Source organism: Notechis scutatus, chromosome 5 (assembly GCF_049901735.1).
Source record: "Notechis scutatus isolate UNSWTSFEM ecotype Mainland chromosome 5, rNotScu1.2, whole genome shotgun sequence".
NCBI classification, from domain to species: Eukaryota; Metazoa; Chordata; class Lepidosauria; order Squamata; family Elapidae; genus Notechis; species Notechis scutatus.
Window position 1 is genome coordinate 54,808,521 of NC_142013.1, and position 13,239 is coordinate 54,821,759.

The window sequence follows — 13,239 nt, forward strand, 5'->3', positions numbered from 1 at the left end:
GAGAGAGAGGGAGAGAGAGAGAGAGAGAGAGATCTTCCACCAATGTCAGCAAGCCACCGTCAGTCAAAATTCATATTAGTGTTCCCCGGGATTTAAAAGTATGAGTTTGGTGGTCCCTGAGGTCCAAAAGGTTGGCGATCCCTGCTCTAAAACATCCTCAGCTCTTCCTCAGTAGAATGTTTATTGCCACTCAATCTGAGGGACCTATATTGTCAATTATATTATATATCCATGTAGTTTTCTTGGTAAAAATTTATCACAAGTGGGAGGGGATGGGTGATAAGGAATGATGAGAAGAGTAATATAATAGTAATGCAGACTTTGTAAATAGTTGGACCTGAACATGGTTATTATCTATCTATGGAAGCACACTTTGAGGTTTACAACCAGGATTATATCAATTCATGGCTTCTGAGATACATTTGCGTCCTTTATTATTAAATGTATCTTCATTCTTACATGTATTAATCAGCTCTATTTACACAAGATCTTCATTCAGATATATTACATTCCTCCCCTTTCATAGACACATTTTTCATCCCATTTACAAATGTATACTTGTTACCATTTATTCCTTTTAAAAAACTACAATTGACTAATTTTCATATGCTACAGTTGTCACCAGTTGTCATGATGGCTTTGATCAATCAAGATTATTCCACTATACTTGTGTGGGGAAAATCAGTTCTTAAATGAGTGGAATCAATTAAATCAAGTTGTTATATTGAGATATAAGGCCAAAGTTTGTTACTTCTTTCCATAGATTTGTTGTTAAGCCTGGATTACCCAACGGGTGTTAAGGAAAACAAACTAAACAGAATGTGCAGCGAAGTCAGATAGGAAGACAGGTAAATGTGTGAGATAAGTTTTCTAGTTAACACGCAGTAAAAATACAGATACGCTTGTGCTATCAAAAATATAGTTTATTCCATTTAAGAATTATAGCATAGTCATATAAACGGTCCATTAGTCATATATCAATTTCAGTCAATTCTTGTCGGGGATACTCTATTTGCAAAATCCGTGTTGAGTAGCCAATGTCAGTTCACTTACAATAAATCAGTCCTTATCAATCTTTATTTTCTCTCTGTTGAGAAAAATCAACACTCCTTCTTCTCTCCCCTTTCCAGCAAGAACACAGTCATCAATCCATCAAGTAATTAGGGATCAGTAAGCCAGAGAGAGTGAGCTGCAATTGCCTCGCTTCTTATATAGTGCTTTTACAACCACACCCTTAATTACATTCTTGCAGTTAAAGTTACACACACTTTAACTAACAAACCATGATACCATATTTATTATTTTTACCCAAACCAGTTAGGGTAAACAATGTTATCCCTAACATTTGTAAAGGGTAATATTTTTCTTGGTGCCTGGCATTCCCAAGCTGCTTCCTTTTCTTGATTTATGGGAGATATTGCTCTCCTTATTTTATTGCTTTATTGCCTTCGTCCTCCTCTGGATTTCTGATGGAAACCAGAGAACAGAATAACAGAGTTGGAAGGGATCTTGGAGATCTTCTAATTCACCCCTATATCATTACAGACAAATGGTTTTCCAATCCCTTCTTTAAAATCTCCAGTATTGGAGCACTTGCAACTTCTGGAGGCAAGTCGTTCCACTGGTTAATTCTTCTCATTGTCGGGAAATTTCTCCTTAGTTCTTAGCTGGTTCTTTCCTTGATTAGTTCCCATCTATTGCTTCTTGTCCTGCCTTCAGGTACCATGGAAAATAGGTTGATCCCCTCTTCTTTATGGCAGCCCCTCAAATATTGGAACATTGCTATCATGTTACCCCAGTCCTTCTTTTCACTTCTTTTCACCTTCTTTTCAAACATACCCAGTTCTGTTCTGACCCAAATGTGTCTTACAAATATTTTAATGTGTCTTACAAATCCCCGGTTAAAAGGCTGCTGCAAACTAATTAACTTTGATAAGCACAAATCTTGCCAAAACTGTACAAGATTACCAAGAATCACAGATAAGAAATATTTCAAACAACAGAGTCTTCAAATATCAACTTAAGATACTGTAATGTCCATGAGGCTGAGTTTCAAAACGTCTTTGCTTCCTTCAAAGAATGTTCGCTTCACAGCTGGCTTTTATCTTCTTGATGGAGGGGCCATTACCTTGCAGCCTTATTCCTGAGTTGCCCATGCTGTTGCAGCTGCTCTTTCCTGCAAGCAATCCTGTGCGCACGCGCACTTGGCACAGGCTCTTCAGGAACCTCCTCATCGCTGCTGCCAGCCCCCACAATCTCTGAAGGCAGCAGTCCACTCCCTAATGGTCCTGGTCCCTTATCTGAGTCCTCACTCTCCTCAACCATCCGCACCTGCTGCTGGCTAACCACACCAAGTTCCTGCAATCATTCTTCATATGTTTAAAATAATTAAACTGCATGTTAAATAATTAAATTAACATTTTTTACAAGATAGAGAATGTGTCTAATAGATTACCAGCCTCATTGCTATATATAACATTCTCTGGTAATAGTGAGAACAGTAGCAGTTGGTTTTGGCAGATTTGGGATATGTAACCAAATCCTAGTTTTACTTCAAGCATGCTTCTGTTAAGTGCACAACCCACAAACTAAGAGTAAAATGCCATGCATAGATGACAAAGGCAGAATGTAGGCATTTATTGCACCTATGCTGTCATATAACTTTGGTCAGTTGAGGTAGTGATTAGTTCTCCCTTTTTCTTCACAACGGCCTTCTCCAGTTCAAGAAACATGGACAAAACTGTGTCTAGGCAATGAATCTTCTAATCTTCATAACGGTTACTTGTTTTACTGCAAGACACACCCAAACATTATTTTTGGCACTAAGCATATTATGTCTTGTTCATACAATGATAATCATGAATTATTTATGGTTTGTTGAATGAACAATAATTTTGGGAATCATACATTACACTCATCTATAAATTATTATTTACAAACAAAGTATAGTTCACACAACATGCTCAAGCAAGACAAACCAACTCATATAATGGCATAATCAAATACATGACCTCAGCTTACATAGGACACTTTGGAAGAGTTGTATCTGATGGGTACTATGAGTAAATGCAGTATAAAGGTAAAGGTTCCCTTGCACATACCTGCTAGTCGTTTCCAGCTCTAGGGGGTGGTGCTCATCTCCATTACAAAGCTGAAGAGCCAGTGCTGTCTAAAGACATCTCTGTGGTCATGTGGTTGGCATGACTAAACACACAGAACGCTTTTACCAAAATGGTCCCTATTTTTCTACTTGCATTTTTACATGCTTTTGAACTGCTAGGTTGGCAGAAGCTGGGACAAGTAACGGGAGCTCACTCCGTTACGCAGTGCTAGGGATTCAAACCGTCGAACTGCAGACCTTTCTGATCGACAAGCTCAGCGTCTTAGCCACTGAGCCACCACGTCCCTAAATGCAGTATACAGGCAACCAACAGAAGAGAATATATGTAGCTCAGGGCCGAACTGTTGTAGTTCAATAGTTATATACCCTGTTTATAACTAGGGTAATAAAATCTAAGAACCTAAAAATGGTGTAGTGATGATGTTACCAAGTCAGGTTATGAAATGTCTGCAAGCGAACACCAAGCTCAGAGGAGCACCAAGGACTCCCCAAATAGTTACCATTAGCCAGGCCTAAAAATAAAAGTGCTAGAAGGGGAGGCCGAAATGGGGGTTTTCGATCAAAATGCATGAGAGCCGTTGCCTGTATGCCCATGTGATCGTCATGATCAGGAGACTCTGGTGGTGGTCAGAAAGCTCTCTCACGGGTTAAGGACTGTAAACCACGGAAAAAGTGACGTCCGGGCTTGTGAGAAAGTATATTTTGAAAATCAGAGAAGGCTGGACCAATCAGCTGATTAGACTTCTGAGCAATAGAAAAGTTTCCACACAGGCGGTCGCAACTCCATGAACTCCCCCACTGCCTCCGCTTTATGAACAGCTTAGCTTTTATTGCCAATCCCTTTGGAAAACTTGTGAGGGGAATTCCTCTTCCTCCCTCCCTCCCTTCTCCGCCTCCAAGGCGTTCGCCGGCTACGGGGAGGGCTGACTGGCCCACCGGCCCAGGCGGAGGGTGCTGTTTGCCGAGCTGACCGCCCCGCGGGGCATTTTTCTTCAGCAAACCCGTCACATCCGCTGGGAAGTTACTCGGCGAGTGTCTGGAAAAGAAGACGGCGCGCCCCGCGGTGGTAACCAAAGTCCTGAGACGCTTTGAGCTCCGGGGAGAAACTTTCTTTCTCGCGGGGGTCAAGGGAGCTCTTCGCTGGATGGACATGCGGGAAGGAGCACCATGAAGCTGGGCTGCCCGGGCGCCTTCCTCGCCTCCCACCGCCGCGGCCGCTTTGAGAAGCAACGCAGAGGCAGGCAGCGGCTCCCTGCTCTCTAACTGCCTCGGGTTGCGGCGACCGGTGGGTGGGGATGTCGGGGACGGCTGCCTGTGTCGTGCTGCTGCTCCTGCTAACAGTAGCGGAGCGTGGCCGGGCTGGCTTCGCCTTCCGCCTCCAAGTGTCTTATCCGGTGACCCCCGAGAGCACCCTGGTTCCCACGCCCGTGTTGCTAAAGTCGCGGAGCAGCGGCGGAACCAGCGGCGAGCCGGCGCTCCCAAAAGCCTCGGGCTTGGCCTTAGCGTCGGATCCCGGCGGCTCGCTCAACTTTGTGGCCATGGTGGACAATCTACAGGAGACTCGGGACGCGGCTACTATTTCGAGCTGCTCCTCGGCACCCCGCCGCAGAAGGTAGGGACGCCACCGGAGCGGGGCTAGTGGACCACCGAGGGAGGTTTTCCCCTAAAGTTGACCCGTTTGGGCGTTCGCACTCGGGACGGCGTCTCCTTTCCGCCATCGCACCATGGAGCGGGTCTCTCCCTTTCCCTCTCCTGGGCGATTCAAGGACCTGAGGAGGAGGGTACAGCGGTACAGTGCCTAAGGCCACCAGTGTGCCCTCTTGGCATACTGTGGCTTTAAGCAGCTTTGATTCTGGAGTCCCGGTGGGGAAGAGAGGGTTAAAGCGTCCGAGGGTTGGTGTGAGAAATAGATGGGGCTTTCTGAAATACTTAGAAGTACCTAAAAACCGACTGAAGCTGCTAATTCGAGGCTAACTCCGATGCTTCTGGGAAGCTCACAGATTTCCAAGGCTGTAGTTGGTTCTGTTCCTTTTTTTTATTCCCCACCCACCCACCTACCTCAGGAACCGAGCTTTAGAAATATCCTTTCTTTGACTCTGGAAGGTTTGGTAAATTGTCAACATCTTCATGTTTTAAAACTCCATGATGTATCCTTGAATGCCTTTGTTCAATCTGATGCTATTGCCATTCAACTTTGTTATAATTTGGGGTTTTAAAATGGGCATTTTAAAGAATCAGTTACTAACATTTAGTTATCTCTCTATAAATAGGAACCCAACCCATTTCCCTTTTTTGAAGTCTGAGGTTTTGCAGAGGGATGGCCAGAACTTTATACTATATCTCTTAATTGTATTGGGTGGGGTGAGGCTGTAATTAAAACTTTCTTCTTTTGGGATGATGTGTTGGGTCTTGCTTCCAAGTAATGGCAGAAGCGGTAATAGAAGTCTATTGAAATCTTATTGTACTATATACTTTTTAATATGCTGTTAGTGCAGCCGAAAAACAGATGGGAGTAGTTTCTGGCTGAGGGAGACTTTGGTGCCCAGAAAAGTAAAATATTACTTTCCTTGCTACAACAAAATTGCTTTCCCCCTCCCTTTCTAGTGATGAATGTGCTTATACACGGCTCTTGATGTTTTCTGAATTTGGAACAGCTCTATAATACTTCAGAATAATCTGAATTCTGTATTCATTGTATTTATGTTTGCCAGACCTTTTGAATGACAACCTCTGACCTTGCTATAGCATTTGCTGTTTCTGAAATAAAAAACAAAAGATCTTTCTATAACTATGTAGCAAAATCCTGGTATAGATGCTGATTCCATGTGGCTTGCTGGTTGTATAACTGTAGGCATTCTATTGCCATTGTGTGTTTTACAGTTGGCGCATAAGCACAAAAGTGCCTAAAAGGTGAGGTAAGCTTTTCCTGTTGATAGGACAGTTAATGTTTGTCCTCGACACTCCTTTTTCCCCACCCTGTGCCAGGCTGGATTCTGATCAGGTTGCACATCCTGCTAAGCCAGACAAAAAGAAACCAAACCATATTATGGCTTAGACACTGCATGACCTAAGTTTCTATGTGTGTGAGTATGTGGTCTATATTTCACATCAACCCGCTTACAGGAATTTGAATTCTACTTCATAAGCATAGAATCCTCACAATCTGATCTTTGTGCTTACTGACTTCTGCAAGCCAGTGGGCCGAAATCTTCCCACTTTATTGTATTTGTGAGAATATTGAGAGAATAATCTCATAATTGTTTAAGGCAGGGGTCTTCAAACTTGACAGACTTTAAGACTTGGGGACTTCAACTCCCAGAATTCCTCCTCCAGTCATGTTAGCTCAGGAATTCTGGGAGTTGAAGTCCACAAGTCTGAAACTTGCCAAGTTTGAAGACCTTTGGTTTAAGGCAAGGTTTGTTTTAATTATGACGATGAATGCACTATAATGATGTGGTTTTCACATTCTGCTGAGGCATGCATATAATTTTTTCCTATTTTTTAGAGCACCATGAATCCTATTTTTCTGTCACATCTGAAGTCTGGAACAACATCCACCCACAGATGAATTTGGTCTTCATTCTGACTTGGTTCAAAATTGCTAATAAAACTTGGTTCTTCTCCTAGGTCTTGGGCTGGGGTGGTGGTATCTGGCCTCTTGTATGATGTGAATATTTTCTATAAAGGTTTTTTTGGGGGTGGGGGTGGGGGAATCAGTTGTATTTTATTTGTCTTTTAAATTGTTTTACTACTGTGTACTTACAATGGGACTTGGTGGCCTTATAATTTTATACAATGTTCTAATCATGAGGGGCCAAGACCAAACTAATTTTTTTAATTTACATTTTAATTGAAAAGTATTATACCTCATACTATCATTCTCTGATTATATATTTAATAATTTTGTCCTTCTGCTTAATTAAAAATCACAATTTGATAACAATTCTTAGAAGTCTTTGCACAATTTTCATGTGTTAGAATCTGCACCATAATTTAGATCACAAAACACAGTTAATAAACTATAGTGGTTGAGTTCATATAACATTTTGAGCCAAAATCAAATAAATCATGAATGATATGAATTAGGCCTTTGTGTGAAAGAGTTGCAGAGGTATCAAACTTGTGCATTTCCTGTCAGGCTATTGAAAAGTGATCATATTTGCTTTTAGTCATGGATTGGTACTTAGTTACTACCAAACAAACGAACTTTGATAAAGGAAATGTCAAGTGAGGGAGTGCTTGTATTCATGTTAATCAGGGGTAGGATTCAAAAATTTTAACAACCGGTTCTGTGGGCGTGGCTTAGGTGGTTGGCATGGCTTGGTGGTCATGTGATGGGTGGACATGGCTTGGTGGTCATGTTATTAGCTGGGTGTGGCCAACTCAATATCACTCACATCGAGGCATGCATCTCCTCGCCTGGCCTCTCATGACTGTGGAGAAGCTGCAACAGTCGTAAGTGTGAAAAATGATCATAAGTCACTTTTTTCAGTGCCAATGTAACTTTAAATGGTCCCTCCACACAAGCAAAGTACCAGCAAAGGAGGGGAAAAAAACTCCAGAGATGTTTCTGAGACAGGAAGTCTAATCCTGCCAAGAATATAATAAGGGTTAACGGAGAGGCAGTTTCTGTAAGCAACACCAGAATGTTTCCTTCCTGCCTTCATTACAGGATTAGGCCAGTAATTTCTTCTAACAACCGGTTCTCCGAACTGCTTAGAATGTTAACAACCTGTACTAGTGAATAGGTGCGAACTGGTAGAATCCCACCCCTGATGTTAATCCTATCCTAGGTCTCAATAATGTGATGTATTCTGTTTAATTCAGTAGAAGCTTTCAAATTACTTGTAATCATGAGCCTGCAGCACTGATTAATTGCAACAAGGTCTTGGACTGGAGAAGGGTAGACATACTTGAAAGCAGCATAATGGGATGTTGGCATAGTGGGCAGCTCTACCTTGTTTATATCCTTTCAGCCCATATAAATTCAGATGAATGCCTGAATTACATTACGAAGCACCCTTTTCTGGGGGCCAGCATTACCATTTCCTAGATAATTCCACATCGTCTCCTTTCCAAAAGTTCTGGGGTCATAGTCATGATTGTTATCATGCTGGCAATATCAAAAAATAATGAAAGTTATAGTTGATAGTGTTGGTTTGTAACTAGGAAAGACTAATCTATGTGATAAACGATGAAGGATCTGAGTGAGGAATTATTTCAATTCAAATATTTATCATTTGCTACTCTGTTTCTCCAACAATACGGCCTCCCCCAATAGGAAGTCCCAGCATGTTTTATAGGCATGAAATGAAATTAAGCCCCTCCCCCCCAAATTAAGGCCTATATGAAAACATGCGAAATGGGGAGGAATGGTGGGGGGGGGGCTTGCCATTAGGAAGTACTCTTGTTGCACACCCGGATATGGTGCTGCCTGCGTTGACCCTGATACAAAGTGACCCACCAATGCCGAGGTCAACATCCAAGCCATCGCCGCCCACCCGCCCGAAGATGCAAGGGGGGGAATTAAGTCACCCCCGAAAAGACAACCTAGCCATTTTTTCGGGGCTCAAAAAAAATAATAAGACCCAGCCTTATTATATGGGAAACACGGTACTAGTTTGCAAAATGTCTAGGTTTAGTGTTTCTTTCAGGATAGAGATAATCCATAACTATTCAGGAGATAAAACAGAGATTGCTTCAAATCAACTGAGCGACTCCATGAAAATTATAACTTTCATCTTTCCTTTCCAATTCTTTGGAGCCACTGAATTAAAAGAACTTTCCTAGAAGAAAAATAGCTTATTGAACATTACTAGCGCTATTTTTACAGGGGTGTTGGAAGTAATTCTGTACACATTTATCCAGGAAATAAGTCTTACTTGATTGTGGACCTTACTTTTAAACAGACCCACATAGAATGGCATTGCTAATAAAGTCTTAAATGTTGGATACAGCACATTAAAATATTCTATTGTCACTCAAAGTTTAAGAATATATTAGCAATATAGTTCTATGTGTGTTTGTTCAAAAGTTAGGATTTTGAACAAGCTCATTAAGGGTTACTCCTTAGGTAAATATGTCTTACAGCTGCAGCATATCACTGTCTAATAGTAGTAATGCTGAATAAGTTATTTCTATATATCATACCCACACATAATATGTAAAATAAATATCTAAATATTTATTGACCCTATTGATCAATATGCAAACCCTGCTTTTAAAGTGATCACATCTTTAATACAGTATAAGTATTATTTTTTTTCTTAGAAGTTGTATCAGAAACTGGAGTATTGCTAAATGGGGAAAACTCAATAATTTATATTTGTGTGTCTGCATATATTGAATATTTTTTTTAATTTTTATTGGTTTTTAAAACAAACATAAACAAACAAAGCATAAAAACATCAGGCCATATATTGAATATTTTGAAGTTTTGGAAACTTAATTATTTTTTTCTCTGTGTCATGAGATTGCATGTGAAGAATTAATGTCTCGTTGGGCAGAATGACTAGTCAGATGATAAAGATAAACTTCTTAATCCTCAGAATGTTCACAGTTCCAGTTGGTTCAAAAGAAGCATTTTGAAGAGCTGAGTCTTATTTTCTGAAAGCCTTCAGGGCTTAAAACTTTCATTTCCCTCCCAAATATAATGGTTCTTTGTAATATTTCAACTTATCATTATAGGACATTGCTGATATAAAGGGATGGCAATGAAGAATGGAGAATGTTCTTCCTCTATTTCAGTTTTGCTCTGTTCCATTAGCTCTTAATATCCTTTTGACTAAAGTAGTGCTTGTGCTCCTTCTCACATGGTTTGGGACATTTTTCTTATCGTATAGGGCGTTTCTACTTTTTAGGGTTTTGAATATAGGCTATTTCACTGAATTACAAGTGTAATTCAAGTGTATTTACAAGTGTAAATATTTGTTCTTCAACTTGTTAAACACTTTGTATAAAATTGCACCCTTTGTTTGGGATTACTTCTACCAATAAACAAGTAGGAAAGTTTTGTTTTTTTAACAAAAAAAAAATTCCATTCTTTTTTGGTTGAAGAGGCCAGCGTGGATGGGGAAACACTGGAGAAAAGGCCTTGTGAGTGCTTTGGGAGGATTTGGATTTTAAAGCCATAGTCTGAATATTTGAAAGGATTATTATTATTATTTGCCAAGATATCACTGCAATATTTCTAACTACTTAGTGTAGGAGGAAGGGCAGCTGTAGCCTTTTGGATGTTCTAAACCAGGGGTCCCCAACCACCGGTCCGCGGACCGGTACCGGTCCATGGAACAAGTCCTACCGGGCCGCTGGTTTGCTGGGCGCCGCCATCTTTTTTTGATGAAAACGTGCTTCCGGTGAGCTTTTCCGGTCGAAAGCTCACCGGAAGCACTTTTTCATCAAAAAAAGATGGCGGCGCCCAGCTGATGCCGGTACCAGGCCGCGCCATAAAAAAGGTTGGGGATACCGGGCCGCGGCATAAGAAAGGTTGGGGATCACTGTTCTAAACCACACCTCTCAGCAGCCCAAACAACTTGGTTAATGCTGAGGAATGCTGGAGAGCCATTGTTCCTCCCCCCTGAGCTAAACGTCCTATGGCCTCTTTGAATTTGATTTTCCATATGGATCTGACTACGGTGTACAGGTAGTCCTTGACTTACAACAGTTCATTTAGTGACCATTCAAACTTACAATGACACTGAAAAAAGTGACTTAGCACCATTTTTCACATTTATGACCATTGCATCATCCCATGGTTATGTGATCAAAATTCAAATGCTTGGCAACTTTCTCATATTTATGATAGTTGCGGTGTTTTGAGGATATGTGATCAGTTTTTGTGACCTTCTGACAAGGTCACAAAATGGGGAAGCCAGATTTACTTCACTAACTAAACAATTGTAGTGATTGACTTAACAACTATGGCAAGAAAGATCGTAAAATGGAGCCCTGTCTCACCTAGCAATGGAAATTTTGGGCTCAATTGTGATTGTAATTAGAGGACCACCTGCACTGTTATTTTGTGTTCAGTCTCTCCTGAGCAGTGCTCTGATACTGGGTTTTTTTTTCTTTTGAAAGGCCTACAACTGATATTTTTCTCCTATTCCTAGAACTTGACATGAACATAAATTGAATACCTGCCATTGATTTCCATATGCTTAGGGAATAAAAAGCTAGCATAGCTTTTGTCTTATTTTTCTTTTACTTTGTATTACCTTTGTTTCCTGTTCTGTATTCTTTTCTTGAATTCCAGCTACTTTAGAAAAATATTTATGATACAAAACAGTTGGCAGTAAGTAGTTAAATGTTCAGAAGCAAATAAAAGAGACAATGTATTTATGTCAGTCAGTGTCAATTTCAGTGACAAAGTGACAAAGCTGTAATGAACAAGGGAATGTTGAAAACCTATTGAAGAGTGGTTTGGATGGTACCACAGTGTGGCAGATCCATAACTGGATGTACCTAATGCTAGCCAATCAGTCAGCATTAAGGACTCTATAACACATTGAGTAACTAGAGGGGCTCTGCAGGGATCTCTCTTGGGACCAGTATTATTCAACATTTTCATTAAAGACCAGGGACTAATGGCCTGCTTTTCACATTTGTGTACGTATGTGTTAGGGTTTGGGGATTAACCCCTAGAAGAGTATTGCAGCAGTAGTCAAACCAGGCAGGGCAAAGAAGAGCGGAAGGGCCCCAGAGTATACACACACTGAACACAAACACTGTTTGTAGTTTAAATAGTTTTTAATCCAGTTAGAGTTTAAGCATTGTCATTCAGTCCATTAAGTCATTCACAGTATTTCCATCCAGTAAGACTCACTAGTATAGTCCAAGTTAAGAGTCCTTGCAATATCTTTATCAGCCGATAAAGATATCTTCTCCTCCTCCGGTTTCACTCTCCAGAGAAACAAACGCTGGATATTCAGTAGAATTACGCAGTAAATCAGCAAACAGTAGCAAACAAGAACAGTTCAGTCACAGGCACTCACAGTCAGTAATCACAGTTAGTCACAGTAAGACACAGTAAGTCGCAGCAGCACACAGTTACAGTCAGTAAACTCACAGTAAGCTTTCCAGCTTCTAATGCTTCCTTATATTGTAACTTCTAACCGCACCCTTAATCGGCTAATTGCCTGCTGCATTGTGCTTAAAGTGATAAGCACTTAAACCATGATATCTAAGTTTTATATATTTATTCACCCAAACCATATTTGGTATCAATGTTATACCTAACATACTCCCCTTTGGGGTGAAATAAATATATAATACCTTTACAATCTAATCCCATATTTTTCACAACTCTCCTGGTGCTTACTGGCACCTTGGGCTTTAGTAAAATTATCAGCTAAATTGTCCTCCGACATACAGTACTCTAGCTGAATCATCTTACTTCTTACAGATTGTCTCACGTTTAGGTATCTTAGATCTGTATGCTTGCTCCTTGTTTTTACTCCAATATTTGTGGCCATTTGAATTGCTGCCTGATTATCTTCATGTATAATTATAGGATAATCTACTGTTATACCTATATCAATTAACATTTGTTTATACATTATTAATTCTGTACATAACAATGATAAACAGGAGAATTCTGCCTCCATAGTAGACAAACTTATATGCTGTTGTCTTATTGACTTCCAGCCTATTAATGTATTACCCAGCATTATGGCTGTTCCTGAAGTCGACTTTCTAGTGTCTCTTTCTGATGCAAAGCTAGCATCTGCATATGCACTTAGAATTAAATCACCCTTTGGTTCTAAATACAATGAATAATTCATTGTCTTTTTAAGATATCTTAATATCCTTTCCGTGTTTTCTTTATATTCAAACCGAGATACTTCTTTATCTCCCCTAATTGCTTGATCTTTATTCTCTTTCCTAATGATGCTATTATTTTATTTGCTTCATCATTAGTTTCAGTTATCAATGCAATGTCATCTGTGAATAGTAATAATAATGATACTTTCCCATTTGTCTCCCTCTTAAACAGACATGGATCGGCTAAACCAGCTTTAAATCCTATATTGTCTAGTTCCTTTACAATATACTGGTTCCATTCATAGCCTGATTGTTTTAGACCATAGAGACTTTTCTTTAACAACCAACAATCATTTTTA

The 13,239-nt window shown here is 40.2% G+C and overlaps 1 protein-coding gene across 1 annotated transcript in view; it reads left to right on the plus strand.

Moving 5' to 3' along the window:
• Positions 1–4,143: 4,143 nt before the first annotated feature.
• The window catches only part of BACE2 (beta-secretase 2), a 41,358-nt gene continuing 32,262 nt past the window's right edge, over positions 4,144–13,239 (plus strand). Inside the window, 2 exon segments of the mRNA XM_026673989.2 lie at positions 4,144–4,672; positions 4,675–4,733. Of these exon segments, the coding sequence (XP_026529774.2) occupies positions 4,417–4,672; positions 4,675–4,733 (315 nt within the window). The 5' untranslated portion in view covers positions 4,144–4,416.